The following is a 19,028-nucleotide window of genomic DNA, read 5'->3' on the forward strand; positions in this document are numbered from 1 at the left end:
CTGCCTTTTCCTCCCTCCATGCACTGTACCTGGATGGCTCTTGGCCCTTTGAGAATTCATCTTTGTGATGTGCTGCTGCCTTATCTGTTTAGCAAATCTGGCAGGGTTGTCCCATGGTATGTTGAAAACCTCCGAATCTGTTCCACACATCAAACCAGCAGGCTTCAGTTTTCCTTTTTTATCAACTTCAGAGAGTTTCAGGCTCTCAAATGTAAATACCTTGAAGGCTCGTTCTACTTCATTCCAGCTCAGGAATTCTGTAAGAAAGAGGAACCATACAACTAGGAAGGTTCTTATTAGCACGAGAACTTTACAGAGACATTCAGCTCAGACTGGCAAGGGAGTCACATCGCAATGTTGGGCGTGCTTCTGATTTTAAACACTGGTGCTGAATTTCGGCAACAACTATCAAAGGTGTCTAGTAACTAGAAAGCATCACAATCAATATATAATTTTTCCAGGTAAGGATCTAAATTACATCAGAGTTTAATCAATATTAGGTGTGCAGAACAATATACATGGATTTTCCATGGGAATATACTGGTTCTAAAATGAACAGCTTTTGGCAAAAATGCCCTTTGCTGCTGTTAAGTTTGAAGCAGAGAGATTATTCATTTATCTCTAACATAGAATGTTATATTCAGGAGATTTTGCTGTACATCAGGACTCAGGAAAGTCCTCCTCCCACCTCCACGTGAGGATCAGGAACAGCCATAATTCCATTTCAAAGTTTATCAGCTTTCAATGAACTCTATTCATTTGTGCACTTATTCCTTTATAATGTACATTCATCCACTAATGTACTCATTATTAATGTTTTCTATGAATCAGACTTTGTCATATATACCTAAGATTCAAAGAAAAATCAAAACTTGTTTTTTGCACACTGAATGTTCAAGATACAAGGGGGGAAGAAGGAGTTAACAAATGAATAAGAACTTCAATGAGAGACAATAAAGTGATTCAGCATTTACTTGTCACCTCTTCTGATGAGGTGAGGGCAGTGAGAGGGCTTCTTTGGAAAAGAACAAGGAGATTCAGTAGAGAGACAGGAAGGGGCAAAAGAATTCGAGGATAAAGGAAAATCTGCTGATTCATTTTTATTTCAAAATATTTTTTAACAACCACTATGTGTTAGCAGTCATAATTAAAACTGAGAACACGGCGCTGAACAAATTCTTGATCTTATGGGGTGTCCATTCTAGACAGTAAAATTAAGTGTGTAATATACCAAAAAAAAGAGAATAATGCTGGGCGAGGGGATAAAAAGTGATGATGGCTGGTGGAGGGACTTCTATTTGATGTAAAGAAGAAAAAGAAAAATTCTCTGAGCAAGTAAGTGAAAACATGAAACCGGATCAAGTTATTTGGATATCTGGGAGAAGAGTATTAAGGTGGAAGAAATAGCAATTGTAGAGGTCCTGAAGCAGGGGACTTCTTGACATGTTCAAAGAGCTGCAATGAGAGAGTACAGTAGAAGAAGGAGAGATGGAGTTGATGAACTTGGAAAGTGGGTGGAAGCTTACATTTGAGCCTGAGTGACATGGGACGTCACTAGTGGGCTGCATGTTGAGAAGGTACACGCTTTGACTAACATGCTAGAAGGGCAATTCAGGTTGTTCTGTGGAGAAGAAGACTGCAGGTAAAAAGGTGGAAGCTGGGAGACTGACTGGGAAACTCCTGAAGTCGTCCAGGTGAGAGTTGATAAAATAGGTTGGAATGATAGTGAGGGGTGTGGTGGGGTTACTTGTCAGGTTGGAGGGAAAGACGAGGAATCATAGGTGACAGGAAGGTTTGGGTAGAAATTAGTTGTTATTCTGTACCAAACGACAACTATCTTATACCCAAACGTGAAGATTGTGAGGGAACAGGGGCCCTGGTGGAATAATGGGTTATTTGTTGGACTGCTACGAGGTCGGCAGATTGAACTTACCCGCTGTTCCTTGCGAGAAAGATGAGTATTTCTGCCCCTATAAAGATGTACAGCCTCAGAAATCCAAAAGGGGAATTCCACTCTGTCTCATAAGGTTTCAAAGAATTAAAATCCACCCAATAGCAGTGAGCTTGAGAGAGGGAGGGGAAAATGGAGAAAAATCAAGGTTTGGGACCTGCTGTGCATAAAGTGGTGAATGAGAAAAGGGGTCAGGGGTTTGGGATAGGACATAGGGTGGGATATGTGTGAAGGCTCAATGGTGGCAGCAGAAATAAGATACCGATGCTGTATGTAGAACTTGGGGGTGAGACGGTGGAGCTCAATGATAAGGCAAAAGGAGAAACAGACATCTTCTGAGAGGCATTAGGGCAGGTGTAGCTCCGTAAACACTTGTTATTTTTTGTTTGTATGTTTGCTTGTTTGGGATTAACTTGTTTGTCACTAAAGATTCCAAGTCAGTTTTATTTTTCCCTTTTTTGTGGCCATTCAGCTTTGAGGGATAAAGATTCTGGAAGGATTTTTAATTTTTAAAGAAATATACTATATATATTTACACAAGCCACCTCAAGAAATGAAGTCAACAACAATAGTCTGTTAGACCTCCGTGTATGTGGGTCTCTTTCTCTACTTCTCATACTTTCTCCTCTCTCTTCAATATCCTGTCTCTCCCCTTTCCCTATTCCTGCTCCATCCCTGGCCTCCTGATAGTCATCAAAGTCTTGCCTTTTTCTTTGTTTTTCCATATAATAATAGTGTTATTAAGTATTGATCATTGTAATACTGACAAACTTTGCTAAGCATAATCTTCTTTAGTTTTGTCCATTTGTTTTTGTTCGGCACCTTTGGGCCATTACCCACCCATGTGACCCTAGGTACAACAGAACGGAACACCAACCAGCCCAGTGTCACCCTCAGAATTTTTCCTGTGATTGAGCCCTTTGTTGAAACCACATTTAAATTCATCTTGTTAAGGGCCTTCCTCTTTGTTCTTGCCTTTCTAATTTACCAAGCATGATGTCCTTCCTCCAGGGACTTATCTCTTTGGGCAACATGCCCAAAGCATGTAAGACAAAGTCTTGCCATTCATGCCTCTTAGAAGCACCCTGACCATACTTCTTTCAAAACAGATTTATCCATCCTTTGGGCACTTCATGGTACTTTCAATATTTTCCCCCAGCAGTTGCTTCTTTGGTCTTCCTTATTCGATATCAAACTTTCATATGCATATGAGGCCATTGAAAATATCCTGGCTTAGGTCAGGAGCACCTTCGTCCTCAAAGTAATAGCATTGCTTTCCAATATTCTGAAGAGGTCTTGTGCAGCAGCAGATTTACCCAATGCAATGTGTATTTTGATCTCTTGACTGCTGCTTCCATGAGCACTGTGTGTGGATCCAAGTGAGATGAAATTCTTGATGACTTCAATTTTTCCTACATATTTAATGATATTACCCATTGGTCCAGTTGTGAGAATTATGGTCTATGATCATTAGATTTGTTGTGCCAGCTAGGTTTCCATAGGAAAATGTAGGTGGAGTTTAACTAGGTTGCAGCTAGATTCAAAGGCAACTGAGATAAATGCTTTCTGAGGTCAGCCTCTGGTGCTCTTCCTCCCTGGTGATTGGACCATCATGCTGCTGTTCTAGTTAGTCCTTTGCCTCGGCCATGTGCTGCACTACCTGTGGGCTGAGCCAACTCGTGGATCGTGTCACCTTGCCTTTCAGTTTTCTATGCTTGTCTTGCCTGAGGGCAGATTCTGCAGTCTGCTTCCTTGATCTTGGACCAGTAGCCAGGCATGAGTTCAAGGGCTTTCAGTATATTAACTGTTCCATGAAAGTGAGTTGAACAAAGCCCTCTGTACTGCTGTGTGGACTAATTAGCTGTTATATTCCTTCTCTATATATTCACCTATGCTTTTATCTATATATAATCACAAGTATCCAGGCTTTGTTTCTCTAGAGAACCCTTTACATTGAGTTGTATTCCACAGTGAAGGCTGCCATTCTGGATCTTCATCAGCAAGTGTTTCAAGTTCTCCTCCCTAGCAGCAATCATGTTCGGGTTATTTCACCACAGGTGAGCAATAAACCTTCCTGTACTCCTGATGCCACATTCATCTTCATGTAATTCAACTTCTCTGATGATTTTCTCAGGATACAGATTAAATAATTATGGTGAAAGAATAAAACTCTGATGCACACTTTCCTTCTTTCAAATCATGGAGCGTTCCCTTGTTCTGTTGGCACAACTACCTCTTGATAAATGTACAACCTCCACAGGAGTACAATGAAGTGTTCTGGAATTCCCATTCTTCCCAAGGTTATCCATAGTTTATTATGGTCCATAAAGTCAAATGCTTTTGAATAGTCAATAAAACACAAGTAAACATCTTTCTGGTATGCTCTGTTTTGGCCAAAGATTCATCTGGCATCAGAATAACATTGCTTGTTTCATGTATTCTTCTGAATATGGACTGCACCTCTGGCAATGCACTGCTGTGTATGTTGCTGGATGATCTTAAGGAAAATGTTACTTGCATGTGATATAAATGAAATATAAGTGATATTTTTTTATAGCTTGAGCATTCCGTTGGATTGCTTTTCTTTGGAACTGGCACAAAAATGGATCTCTTCCTGTCAACTGGCCAAGTAGCTACCTTCCAAATTTCCTAGCGTAGATGAGAGAGTGGTTCCAGTGCATCATCAGTTTGTTGAAACATTTCAGTTGGTATTCTATGAATTCCTGGGGACTTGTTTTAGGTTAATGCTTTCAGTAAGTCTGCAAACATTAGATCCAACATTCTAGGTCCACTAGACTGTACCTTGGACTTACATGAGGTGATGGTATGGCAGAATTCAAATGATTCTGGCTTTTTCCATTACTAAACCTGCTTAGGGGAAAAGAAATCAAGAGAGAAAGGTTTGGTACTTGGATTAAGATTAGAAATTAAATATGAAGGGAAAAAAATCTGTGTATATTTCCCTTTTCTAGGTCAAAAGGTTATCTGCCAAAGATGACTGTGTAATTTAATATTCCCTTTTTAAAGGAGAAACACATCAGAATTTTGTTTCAAGGTAGAAATAGAATTTGTTTGGGGAAATAATGTCCCGAATTATAAAATTTCCAAATGCTGTTAGTAACCCTGCCTCTTGCTGTCCTTTAAAGAGTATAAAATGGTCCTTCCTTTTGTAAGGGGGTGTGACTTTGAATCATTTTGTTGTCAGCACCATATCAACAAAGTCTTTTATAATGCAAATATAAATATAAAAAAATCTTTTATGCCTAGGGCCAATTAGGGCATGTAGAAGGTGCTCACTCCACAAAGATTGTACCATTGTGATTTGTCCTGTGATTGTCTTTCTATCTTCTGCTCATTGATTTAGAGGAATGGTACTTGACTGGGCATCAAGAGACCAGAATGTAAATCTTGGCATTTCCAGGATCGTTATAATTCTAGGTTGAGTAATTTACACTCCCAGGATCTCAGTCTGGAACACCTTTAGCTTACAAGAGATAAAACGAGAGAGAAGTGAGCAAAGGGAAAGTCCTACGACCACCAAGAAAGAAGCACCAAGAGCATCGCGTGTCCTTTAGACCTTGGTTCCCACGCTGAAAAACTTTGAGAACCAAAAGACACTTTGAGAGACGACCTTTCCCTGGAGCCAGCTCTCCAAATGCAGCCTTCTAGCCTCAGAGACAATGAAAAACAAATTTCTGTGTGTTAAAACCATAAAAAAAAGAATTGGAATGTGAGGCAAAAATGTTACTATGATAAGAAATACATTTTTAATAAGTCACTTTATTGGAATGCTGACAGCTCTTATAACAATCCATACATTAATTGTGTAAAGCACATTTGTACATATGCTGCCATCATCATTTTCAAAACATTTTCTTTCTACTTGAGCCCTTGGTATCAGTTCCTCTTTCTTTTTCCCTCCCACCCTCGTGAACCCTTGAAAAATTATAAATGATTGTTATTTTCATATCTTACACCATCCACTGTCTCCCTTACCCTGTGTTTTGGTTGTTCACCCCCCTGAGGGGGGGGTATTATATGTCAATCATTGTGATTGGTTGTCCCTTTCTCCCCCCACCTTCCCCTTATCCTCATGGTGTGGCTACTCCCATTACTATTCCTGAGGGGGTTATCTGTCCTGGATTCTGTGTGTTGAGAACTCTTATCTGTACCAGTGTACGTGCTCTGGTCTAGCCAGATTTGCAAGGTAGAACTGGGGTCATGATAGTGGGGGGAAGGAAGCATTAAAGAACGAGAAGAATGCTGTGTGTTTCATAGGTGCTACACTGCACCCTTCCTTGTTACCCATCACTGTGAGGTGATGTCCAGTTATCTACAGATGAGCTTTGGGCCTCCATTCCGCCCACCCCCCCCTTATTTGCATTGATATGATTGTTTGTTTTGGGTCTCCTGATGCCTGATACCTGGTCCTGTCGACACTTCATGATCACACAGATGGTGTGCTTCTTCCATGTGGGTTTTGTTACTTCTCTGCTAGAGGTCTGCTTGTTTATCTTCAAGCTTTTAAGATCCCCAATGCTATATCCTTTATGAGCCAGGCACCACCAGTTTTGTTCATCATATTTGCTGATGCACCCATTGTTTCTTCAGCGATTGTGGCAGAAAGGTGAGAATGCCAGGTTATTAGAACACAGTGTTCTGACATTGAGGGAGTACTTGAGTAGAGGTCCAATGTCCATCTGCTACCTGAATACTTAAAATGTAAATATGTGTACATAGACTTATAGCGCTATCATTATATATAAATATATTTATAAGGATGCTTTACTCAATTGATGTATGTATGGATTGTGATAAGAGTTGTATGAGCCACAACAAAATGATTTAAAATATATATCTACTATGTACATGCCTGTATTTATACCTCTATAAATTTATTTTGGCACCTAGTTATTTCCTCTAAAAAATACATTTTGAAGCATATCCTTAGTGTTTTTAATATGAATGTGATCCTATTTATCTGAAAACAAAATTGTCCTAAACTAGCTAATAATATATTTTTTAAAGGAAATAAATTTGGATTGCATCGATCCTAATGTTCCTTTCTTTTAGAAAAGGTGGCATCAGGCTGACACTGAAGGGGGCATCCAAGAAGAATCAGCCGGCCAGCACTCCAGTGGCTAAAACAGAAAATTAAGAGGTAAGGATGCCAGTACTGGGAGGCTGGGGACTAAAATCAGATTCAGTACACCAGGGTCTGGTTCAGAGCACTCAGGAAGCAACTTGAGAACTCACTGAAGTACGCTAAGCGTCTGTCCCCTGGTTCATCTAAACCCTGGCCAGGTCCAGTAGGACTGCATCCGCCATCCCTTCCTGTGCCCAAAATAGGAGACCTGCAGTGACAGTAATTTCCCCAAGGTGCTGTCTAAAAGTGGTCATAATCCCAGGCTCATGGAGAGCCTCTGAGAATCAGCCACAAGGCCTCACACCATGGAGTTTCCTGGTCTGCTGTCCTCCCTGATCCTGCAGTCCTGGAATGGAGTGACTACATTGGCTGCCCTTCTCCCAGCTCCACGCCTGCCAGTATTGGTAACATAGCTAATTAGATAATAATCTCTAGCAATTGAAGAGCCACTGGCATATTCACCTGTGGCAGAACGCAGTTCCCCAGAGCACAACTGGCAGGCTGTGCAGAGGAGTGACGGGACTGACACAGGAGTGCAGCTACGGGAGAATCCGTTCCAGTCAGCCCCAAACCCACTCTAATGCTTCCCAGTGGGACAGAGTGGCACAGTCCTGAGACTAGGGTACCCCACAAGCCCATTACAAAAAGGGCAATAGACTTTTTAAACAAACAAAATGCTCTCAATTCCAGGCTGTGGTCTTCTGTGTCACTTTGAATGTAAGCAGCCAGAGCTCTGTCCTTTTAGCATACATTAACATAACAATCGAATCTCCAGAGCACAGCCTGGGACTGTAACATAACAAAAATGGGAAAAGCAAACAGGTTCAGATGGCTAACGACCCCAGCTAAAGACTGACTCTGCCATAATTTGCAGCCTTTTTTTTTTCTTTTTTACATTTTATTAGGGACTCATACAACTCTTATCACAATCCATACATATACATACATAAATTGTATAAAGCACATCCGTACATTCTTTGCCTCAATCATTTTCAAAGCATTTGCTCTCCACTTAAGTCCTTTGCATCAGGTCCTCTTTTTTTCCCCCTCCCTCCCTGCTCCCCATTTGCAGCCTTTTAAAGACTCTGCCAGAGTCTGCAAGTTGTGGCCAGACAGTCCAGACCAGACCCATTCCCATGCTGCAGTCCCACCACGACCTGGCCAGCGGCAAACCTACACTTGCCTGCCTCAGCCTGAGGCTCCCACTGCAGTTGGCCACAGGGTCAGTGCAGCCCTGCCTACACAGCAGTCTGAACCACCACCACAGTAGGCCACAGGTAGTTTTCATTTAGAAAATATATGGTTTCATGATTCATGCTACTTTATAAAAAAATTAATTTCTGGATGTGACTATTCTCAGAATTTGATCTCAGAATGGGGTAAATATGATTTTACAAGTACTACAGGCTATAAGATATACATATCTCCCTGCCAGGTGAATATTTCTATCAAATTCATATTATCTTGACCTTCTTTTTCCTCGTTTCTGATTAGAAAAATAAGAGACTATGGAAAGAGAGCAAGGATGAGAGAGGGAAAATTCCTTCATATAGCATTTCCTTAATAAAGAATGCAAAGGATGTAGTTGAGAGTTCCTGTTGGTGGGCTTGGGTTAGTGGTGGACTGCTAACTGTAAGGTCAGTGGTTCAAACACACTAGATGCTCTGTGGGAGAAAGATGAGACAGGTCTTCTCTGGGTTACAGGGAAGCTATGAGTCAGAACAGACTCCACGGCAGTGGTTTAGTTAGTGGGGAATAGGGTTGTCCCTCCAGAAGTACTTTCCACTCTCTCTCTTTTCTCCTTCACTTAGGAAGAATTCAGAGCAGAATACGGAAGGCAGGGAAACATGAGGAGAGTGGACAAACTCCTTGGACGAATCAAACTAATCAAAGAGATATTTATGTGAAAAAGAGCTCACACTACCCTTCTAGTTTCTTACTCTCTGACTCCACTGGCTATTTAACTTCTCAACTTGTGAAAAAGCAGCTCATTTCTAGTTAGAAAATCATGTTTCTGTATTACACTCTTGTTAGCTGGGGGTCAATCCAACATGCCTGAAAGCAGAGTTTTTCAAACTTAGATGTCATGGCCTTAAGAAAATAAGTAGATAACTGAGTCAATATGTTGCTACAGTATTTAGTTAGTTTTCAATTTTGTTGAGTACAGGGAAAAATATAAGCATATTTGGATACATTATCTCATTATAAGGAAAATGGTGATCCAAATTGTAACAACCAATGGAGCTATACAAATTTTCCATTTTAAGAGTTTGAACTCTAATTTCTTCTTCTTTGTTCTCCAAGATAGCACATTAATGTAATTTTATATTATCATGCCTTTCCTAAACTATGAAACAGGACTTTAAAATAATTATCTTTTGTGCTGAAATATAGTGGTTTAAGCTTTTTTTTTTTTTTTAGAGGTGTAAATACACATCACCACTTGTCTTTCAGTTTGTCCTATTGTGGTGGCTTGTGTATTGCTGTGATGCTGGAATCTATGTCAGTGGTATTTCAAATGCCAGCAGAGTCACCAGAATAAGCAGGTTTCAGGAGAGCTTCCTGAGTAAGAACAGATTACGAAGGAGAAGGAATAAGTTGTTTACTTCTGAGGTAGTCACAATGGAAAAACCTATGCGTAGTATGAAACAGGTACTTCAGACCGAATGAATAGAAGAAAACATTTTGAGAAATAGTGCGAGAAGACAAATCCCTCAGGTCAGGGGACACTAAAAATATGCTAGAGGAATTGCTGTCTTCTCAAAATAAAGTCCCTTTAGTGATGTGAGTGGAGTACATAAAGCCTGTGGGAAGAAAGCCTCTGGGAGCTTAATGTGTTGATGGGGCACAACCCAACACAGGAAGAGACAGCAGCAAAAAGTCTACTAATAATCACAACTTGGAATGTATGAAGTGTAAATATAGGAAAACTTGAAGTTGTCAAAAGTGAAATGGATCATAAAGTTATAAAGGTTGTTATCCTACATGTTAAGTGAGCTGAAATGGACTGCTATTGGCCATTTTAAATCAGATAATCATATGGTTTATTAAACTGGGAATGACACAATAAGGGGAGTGGCATTGCATTCATTGGCAAAAAGGACATTTTAAGAGCTATCTTGAAGTACAATGCTGCTGTTTGTGATAGGATTATATCTATCTGAATTCAAGGAAATGTAATCAATACAACTATTCTTCAGATTTATGCACCAACCACTGAAGCTAGTGATGAATAAATTAAAGAATTCTACCAATGTCTTCAGTCTGAACTGATCAAACATGCAATAGAAATGCATTAATAATTATTGGCAGTTGGAATGCAAAAGTAGGACACAGGAAGAAACAGTAGATGGAACATATGGTCTTCATGTTAGAAATGAAGCTGGAGATTGAATGGCAGAATGTTGCAAGACCAACGACTTGTTCATAACAAATGTCTTTTTTCCACAACACAATGTACATGGATTTCTCCAGATGGAATACATAAAAATCAATCTGTAGGAAGAGACAATGGAGAAGGTTACTATTAGCAACTGAAATGAGACCAAGGGCTGACTAAAGAACAGACTACCAATTGCTACTCTATACATTCAGGTTGAAGATGAAGAAAATTAAACAAGTCCATGTGAGCCAAAATACAGCCTTGAGTATTTTCTACTTGAATTTCCAGAACAGATTTGCTGCATTGAACACTAATGGCAGGAGATCTGATGAAGGGAGGGCATCAGGAAAAACATTCATGAAGAAAGCAAAAAATCATTTAAAAGACAGAAAGGAAAGAAACAATCAAAGGGGATGTCAGAAAACATTGAAACTTATTCTTAATCATAGAATAGCTAAAATAAATGGACAAAATGATGATGTCACAGAACTGAATAGAACATTTCAAAGGGCAGCTCGAGAAAACAAAGTAAAATATTATGATGAAATGTACAAAAACCTAGAATTAGAAAACCAAAATGGAAAACATGTTCAGCCTGCCTTAAACTGAAAGAACTCAACAAGAATTTCAAGCCGTGAGTTGCAATGTTGAAGATTCTATGGGACACTAAGAATGATGCAGATAGCATAAAAAGAAGATTAAAAAAAGAATACACAAAGTCACTGTACTAAAAAGACCAGTGGACATGCCACCGTTTCAGGAATTAGCATCAGTCTAAGCCGCACTGAAAGCAGTAGTCAAAACCCAGGTTCCAGGAATTCCTGGAATGGATGGAATTCCCATGTTTCCCCAAGCTGACGACGCACTAGAGGCACTCATCCTTCTGTGCCAGGGAATTTAGAAGACAGCTACTTGGCCTATTGAATGGAAGAGATTCATAGCTACACCCAATCTAAAGACCCAATAGAATGTTCACATTGTAGACCAATATCACTGATATTACATGCAAGAGGTTCAGGCCCGTGTCTGAAGAGCTATGTGGAACAAGGGCTATCATCGCTGGTGTTACATGAATCTTGGGACAAAAAGGAGAATACCAGAAAGATGTTTACTTGTGTTTCAGTGACTATGCCAAGGCATTTGACTAGGGGAGATCATAACAAACTGTGACTAATCTTGAGAAAAATGAGAATTCCAGAGTACTTCAATTGTGGTAATGTGGAAGCTGCATGTGGATCAAGAAGCAATAGTGCAAACAGAACAAGGGAATACTGCATGGTTTAAAATCAGGAAAGATGTGCATCAGAGTTTTGTCCTCTCACCATATTTATTTAAGCTACACCCTGAGTAAGTCATAAGGGAAGTTAATTATATGAAGAATGCTGCATCAGGATCGAAGGCATGTTTATTAAACAACCTGTGGTATGCAGATGATACAATCTTGCTTCCTGCAAGTGAGGAAGACTTGAAACACTTTTGAAAAAGATCAAGGATTGTAGCCTTCAGTGTACATTACAACTCAATGTAAAGAAAACCCAAATCCTCACAACAAGACCAATCGGTAACATCATGATAAATGCAGAAAAGACCGAAGTTGTCCGAATTTGCTCATGTTTGGGTCTATGATCAATGCTCCTGGAAGCAGCAGTTAGGAGAACTAAAGGATGGGTTGCATTGAGTTAATGTGCTACACAAGACCCCTTTGAAGATGAAAATCAAAGATGTTACTTTGAGGACTAAGATGCATCTGACCCAAGCCATGGTGTTTTGAATTCCACATGAAATTTGGACATTGAATAAGGAAGACCAAAACAGCATCAATGCATTTGAATTATGGTGCTGGGGAAGAACACTGAAAGTTCCATGGACTGCCAAAAGAACAAACACACCTGTCTTGGATGAAGTAAAGCCAGAATGCGGCTTAGGAGAAGGGATGGCAAGACTTTGTCCAATGTGCTTTGGACATGTTGCAGGAGAGAACAGTGCATGGAGAAGGACCTTGTGACTGGTAAAGTAGACGGCAGCAGAAAAGAAGAAAGCTCTCAATACGATGGATTGATACAGTGACTATAGCTGTTTTAGGGTGGGGCTCAAATTTAAGAACAATTGTGAGGATGGCTATGAGTTAGAACTGATTCTATGACACCCAACCACAATATATACACATACAGGAGAGTACAAAAGGTAAATTTCTCCACTACCAAACAAAAGGTTAGTGGTTTGAATCCATGCAGAAGTGCCTCAAACAATTTGGCCACCTTGAAAACTCTACGGAGCACTGTTCCACTCTCATACACACGGGGTTGCCATGAGTCACAATTGATTTGATGGTGGCTAGAAAATATATATGCCTATTATATTTTTACATTATGTCTCTTGTATTGACTCAGACTGGATAAGCAGTAAGGGCATATTAAGTGCCCTTCCAGACATTTCTCTTCTTGTTGCTTTTTTCATTTGTGGGGCTGCCTTCTGACAAATGGCATAAAGAGGAGTTTACCAGAATCTCGGGTGAGAATTAAGAAAGTTCTTTCTGAAAGGGACAAAGGTTTGCTGTTGGCCTTGCTCTTCCACTCCAGATGAAAGTATTCACAACATGACTATAATTGGTTCATTTCAATGATGAGCAAGAGGTGGGTTGTTGAGGCAATGGAAGGAAGCAGGACATTGCCCTGGGAAAAGGTAGTGGTATTTGGGGATGGGAAGCTTTTTGTTTATTGATTTCTAAAACACTTAGGAGCCTCTAATCCTCTTAACTAGGAAGGTGAGTACCATGTCAACTCCACTGAAGTCAATGGGGAGATGTGGTGGGAGGGAAGCAAAGAGAAACTAATCTGATGGGGGTGCCACAGGGATAAAAAAACAACCCAGTGAGTCAAAATAGGAGCATCTTATGCATCATAGTTTTCGTATTATTAAGATTAATGACATTATTCAAGATAAGAAAGCTCTAGTCAATCAAACACTCACTTTAACCTCTAAAAGGGCTTCCCATCATTAAAAAAAAATCCCATAAGTTTTTGTGTTGTTTTTTTCTCCCCAATACAAGTGCAACTGTGTGAAGGGCATGTCACTGTTAAGCAATGAATGTTGTGTAAGACTGAGGAATGTACTCACCGCTTGTACAAAAGTGCATGAGCTCATGAATCGTAGCTAGACGTTTAGTGCTGTTCCATGGTGGGGGCAGTGGGAACTCAAGGAATTCCCACAGTGGCAACTTGGACTGCATCTCCTGCTCAATTTGAACTGGGTCAAAATTCTTCTGGTCCTGATGAAAAAGAGCAACATGACAGAAGACATTAAGGAAAGCGGTCAAGTGCCTTATGCATATGGAGAAGGCTAAACATGATACCCCCGCTCTCATTATTTGGGAACAGGGGAAATCAATGGTAATTGGGGAAGACAAACTGCTGGTATTTTGCTGAAGGTCAAGAAAATTAGTCCTCACTTTGCCAGAAGTTTCTGGTGCACGACAATGACTGATTCTTCATTCAGTGAGAAACTGCCAAGACCTCATCTACATTCGTCTCTCCTTGGGGGATTCTTTTCTAGGCTCCACTAGCTTTCTGGATGTTTCGAGTAAATAACTGTGCGGCTGTCATACAATTCTGCAGGTCGTAACAATTGGTTGAATGGCTAACTGGACTTATAACAAGGTACGTTTCGACGCCGATGCAATGCCTCCCCTAGTCATCTGCACGCTTTCTGAGGTCCCGCTTTCTCAAACGGGTATCCATTCGGGGCAGTACTTTTCAGTGGTGTTCGTTAGGCTGAGTAATTACCAATGTGCTTTCTTATATCAGTCATTCTTAGGGTGACCTCATTACCTTGAGGGCATATTTCTTGTGGGCTAGCGCATCATGGTAGTTTAGTAGGAGAGGACCTTTGGGCATAGCTTTGCTTTCATTTTCTTCTTCACATAAGAACACCTCATGGAGATTCTACGGAAGGGGAAAAGATACCACATATAACACTGCATCCATTCTTTTCCCAGCCAGGAAAGCCGTGGCGATTCCCTGCCCCCCTGACCTTTTTCTCCCTCTCTGAGAGACAGAGCGAAGGCAGGATGGACACAATGTGAGCTGCAATTCTGTGGTCTAAACCATCTGCTCTGGGGAGCAACTTTGCCAGGCTTGGGGCCACAAGATCTTCTTCAGTTGCCACAACCTGTTGAGAGGGGTTGGAAGGAACTGGCTTAATTGCTTGAAGGTCAGCTTTTACTTCTACCCACATATGCCCCTTGCTCTTAGTAAGAACGAGCCAGTTTCCACCAGTCAAGTACTGTGAGAAAAGTATGAGTGACTACCTAAGTACAAGGGAATATATTTTTCATCCAGTCATTAAAGTAGACATAAACTTAATGTATGATCCATCCTATAGTTGGGTCTGTCAGCTTTCTATGCCCACTTTTATAATGATCCTATCTAATCTTAGTTGGATCCTCAAATCAAAATTTCAAATACCCTTTTCTTGCCAGAAAGTTAGAACCTGTAGATCAATTGAATGATAGTACAGGAAACCTTGTGTACCTCCGACTAGCCCATTATTGTGAAGTAGGTTCCGGTTTGTATTAACCCTGCGACAGAGCCAAGGTGCCTCAGCGCATTTCCAGCGCTGCACTCTGCACACGCCAACTTGTCGCATCTTGCTCTCACGGAGCAGCTGGTGGGTTTTAACCACCAGCTTTTCAGTTTACAGCAGAGTGCTTAACCAGTGCACCACTAGGGCTTCTTACCCATCAACTAGACTCACTCATTATCCATAGTTCCCCACATTAGCTTTTCTCTCTCTGCTATTATTATCACTATTGATGATCATTTGAGGAAAAGTTACAATCATCATAACCCTTTACCCCTAAATACTATATCATACATCTCCATAAAATGAAAAAGAAAACAAACTTTCTTCCATAAAATACAACAATCAATATCAGGAACTCTAACATTGATAAAATGCTATTATGTAGTTTAGGATCTGTATTTAAGTCTGTCAATAGTACCAGTCATCTTCTACATAAGAGTTTTCCTAATCTAGATTCCCATCTAGGATCACACATTGATTGCCCTCAACTGCCTTGTTTCTTCAGTGTTCTTTATTCTTGAATAGTTCTTTAGTCTTCTTCATCTTTCATAGGGTGGGTACTTTTGAAGACTATATTTTAAAATGCTCCTCAATTTGTTCTCAGGATTATATTCTGAATTTCCATTATTGGAAGGAATTCCATGGAAACCCTTCTCAAACCTTACCATCACTGAAACTTTAGCACACATTAGCCTGCACTCAAAGTAATAGCTGACAGGATATTTATGTACATTTATTAGGTTAAAGAAAAAAGTAAATAAACGAGTATATTTTACATTGACAAACATAGACAGTCAAATGTGAAAAGCCCAAAGACAGTAGTAAGAAGGAAATGGTAAAAGATAAATGAAAACTTTAATGAAAAAAAAATAAAGTTGGTAATGGAAATGAAATGCTGGCTATTTGGTGGGAAAATCAAATAAAAAAACCAACAAAAAATAAAATAGATGTGCCATTGACCACCGTGGTCAAGAAAGTTGAAGGCACAAGTAAGTAACACATGTCATAAAAAAATGTAATATCACAAGATGCAGAGGAAATTTTTGAATTTGTACATGTGACTATTATACAGAACTCGTTGTTCTGGTGTTTGCCTAAATAAAATGAGTATTTGTAAGAAAAATACCAATGACTAAAATTGCCCTGAAAATTTGATAAACCCGATTAAATCTTTAAGTACTAAAGGAATTCCAAAGATAGTTGACTATATAATTGGAATCTCTGGGTAGCCAAAATAGTTAAGAAATCAATTACTAACCAAAAGATGGATGCTTCCAATCCACCCCAGAGTATCTGAGAAGATACGCCTGGAGGTCTGTGTCTCAGGGGTCACAGCCTCGAAGACCCTGTGTTACAGTCTGCTTTGACAGCCTATCAGCCGTCAGCTGGCACTGACTCCATGGCAAGCAACAGCAATAAGAGATCTAATCACTACCCCCTTCCTCTTCCTCTTCCAGATAAGCCAGCACTACCCCCAGATAGTCAGAGGATAGGTTCAGAGAATGTTATATAAACTCTTCCAGAGCATTGCAAAGAAAATAAGGATTGAAGTTGACCAAAGCAAATTTCTGTTTTAGCTTAATGTTTTAGTCTTGAAAAAAGAAGAATCTATTCAGAGAGTGTGTGCGTGTGATTTAAAATAATTTTAAAAATAGCTTAATTGACATATAATTCATATACAATTTAAGGCTTTACATATATTTAAGAGTTGTGCAATCATCACCCTATTAATTATAAAACATTTTCTTCATTCTTCTATCATTTATTATCAGTTCTCCATTACCCACAACCTCCTTTTCCATAGCACAAAGGGCTTATCAGTCTAGTTACTGTCTCTGTAGATTCACCTATCCTGGATTTCATATAAAGAAAACAATACAAGACAGAAAAACAACCCCCAATGAGAACAGTGAAAAACCTCAACCCAAGTGAAAGTAGAAGGTAATAGAAAACTAGAACAAATTAAAAACGGATCAACAGAGGAAACAAATGCTAACATGTTAACTTTTAACCTAACTATAGCTACAGTAATCTACTTCCCAATGCGCTCTGTCTGAGGGCAAAACTATTCTCATCTCTGATTAATGGTTGGAAGGAATGCAATGGAGGCTAACTCTGCATTGGGGACTCCGCAAATGGATTTTAGGCTTTCATTGTCATCCAAAGTCTTCTACAAGCCAGGTGCTTAGAATTTAAGCTCTAAAACAATTCCCTCTTATGATCTTGGATTTTATTATTTACAATCCTTGGATCGCACTGTGGGGTAGTTACATAATCTGGTGTCAATTTGAGAAGATTACAAGTGAAGGGGTGGAGTCTAATCTATCAATTGGATCATAGTCAATGAATCCTGTGGGCATGACCTGAGAATTCTGGGAAATCCTGGATCCCTTTTTGGAGGTGGAAGACACCACGATCTCTCACTCTGCTCACTCCCTTGGAGCTGCTCTACTGACAAGACATGGCACTGCGCTGATAGTTCCTGTGCCTGGGACCTGGAGAAGCCACTTGGAGCCCCTGCTAGCACTGAGACGCTTACACCACCACTGTATCCAAAGACTTTCTACCCACTGGCCTGTGGTCATCCTGTATTTGGCATCATTGCATGTGTTTCATGAGTCTGAAGAGGCCGTTATAGATTAGTATTGGATGTATGGGCTAATATTGGACTTATGGACTTGATCTGGACTGGGCTGGGTTGTTTTCTCAATGTTCAACTGCTCTTGTATATAAACCTCTTTCTCATTTAAGTCTCCATGAAGTTGTTTCTCGTCTACCCAGACTAACACACACTGGCTGGTATGCTCCCTTGTGGACTTAGCTGACACCTCACTTGGATGGCTGTTTATTTTAAGACAAACCTTTCATACTCCAGACACTGCAAACTACTTCTTAAAAGCCTCGCAGTTGCAAGAGGTGACGTGCCTTTCTTACCAATCTAGTTAAAAGCCTCAGTATACCCACCACGTACCTGTTCTAGCATACAATGTATTATCAGGGGCACAGAAATGAATTCCTCTGGGATTGGATTCAGTAAATCATTGTAATATCTCATGTCTACGTCAGTTTTGATGACAAAAGTCACTGTAAGTACAGAAAATACCATTGTTCAGTGAACATATGCTCTCCATTTCTTCCGCTAACATTTGACTCACAAGTTCAAACTATGATCATGCAGTAGGAAAGCTGTAGGTCTGAGCACAGTATCAGAAGCGTTTATCCTTCCTGAAAGCAGTAGCTCATGGTGTTGATCACCCAGTAACAGGGTGCATACGTGCCTGGGGGTGGAGCTTGTGATTCTTCACCTTGCGCTTTCTTCTTTCCAGCTGCTGGAGCAACAGGTTGTGGAGCCTAAAAGCAGAACACTTGAAAAGTGAAAACTGAGCTATCCAGCTGAGAGACGCTTTCAAATGCTGGTAGAAAAACACTCGACAGAATTCCGAGATGATACAATTATGTGCACACTAGGAGATCATCCGTTAGTGTCAAGATCAAAGAAAAGGGACCTTGTCTGCGGAATGAAATAAGAGGATAACAATGGATGTGTCTCCGTCTTCCCTAGGAGAGCTCATTGAATGATTGCCGGACACGTGATGTGGTGGCGGGGTACCAAGAGCCAAGTCGTTTTTCTTCCCTGGGTGTCTTACAACCCTGCCACTCTCCCTCTTACCCAGCCCTTCAATGGTGCCCTAGTGTCTTCAGTATAAAACGCAAAGGTTTTACCTAAAGACCACAGGGTGTTCACACAGGCCCCACCTTGGCAGTGTTAGTTACCAATTCCGCTTGTTACCTAGCAACCCTGAACCAGGGGCCTGGCATGGCTCACAATACTTATTTCCTTTCACCCAGCATCGTATATCTTTGTCCCCCTTCTGAGAATATGATTCTGACACGCTTTCTTTGGTAAGATTTTCCTGACTTCTCCATCTTAGCCCTCCTAGATCAGGTAAGGTGCCCCCCACTCACCC

The 19,028-nt window shown here is 40.4% G+C and overlaps 1 protein-coding gene across 1 annotated transcript in view; it reads right to left on the minus strand.

Annotated features, from left to right (window-relative positions):
* The window catches only part of SPAG17 (sperm associated antigen 17), a 243,816-nt gene that overhangs the window by 114,476 nt on the left and 110,312 nt on the right, over nucleotides 1-19,028 (minus strand). Inside the window, exons 9-14 of the mRNA XM_075540501.1 lie at nucleotides 18,339-18,411; nucleotides 18,032-18,144; nucleotides 14,509-14,646; nucleotides 14,307-14,420; nucleotides 13,597-13,747; nucleotides 30-257 (exon numbers count right to left, since the gene is read on the minus strand). Of these exons, the coding sequence (XP_075396616.1) occupies nucleotides 30-257; nucleotides 13,597-13,747; nucleotides 14,307-14,420; nucleotides 14,509-14,646; nucleotides 18,032-18,144; nucleotides 18,339-18,411 (817 nt within the window). The remainder of the gene's footprint in view (nucleotides 1-29; nucleotides 258-13,596; nucleotides 13,748-14,306; nucleotides 14,421-14,508; nucleotides 14,647-18,031; nucleotides 18,145-18,338; nucleotides 18,412-19,028) is intronic.

This window comes from Tenrec ecaudatus, chromosome 1 (genome assembly GCF_050624435.1).
Source record: "Tenrec ecaudatus isolate mTenEca1 chromosome 1, mTenEca1.hap1, whole genome shotgun sequence".
NCBI classification, from domain to species: Eukaryota; Metazoa; Chordata; class Mammalia; order Afrosoricida; family Tenrecidae; genus Tenrec; species Tenrec ecaudatus.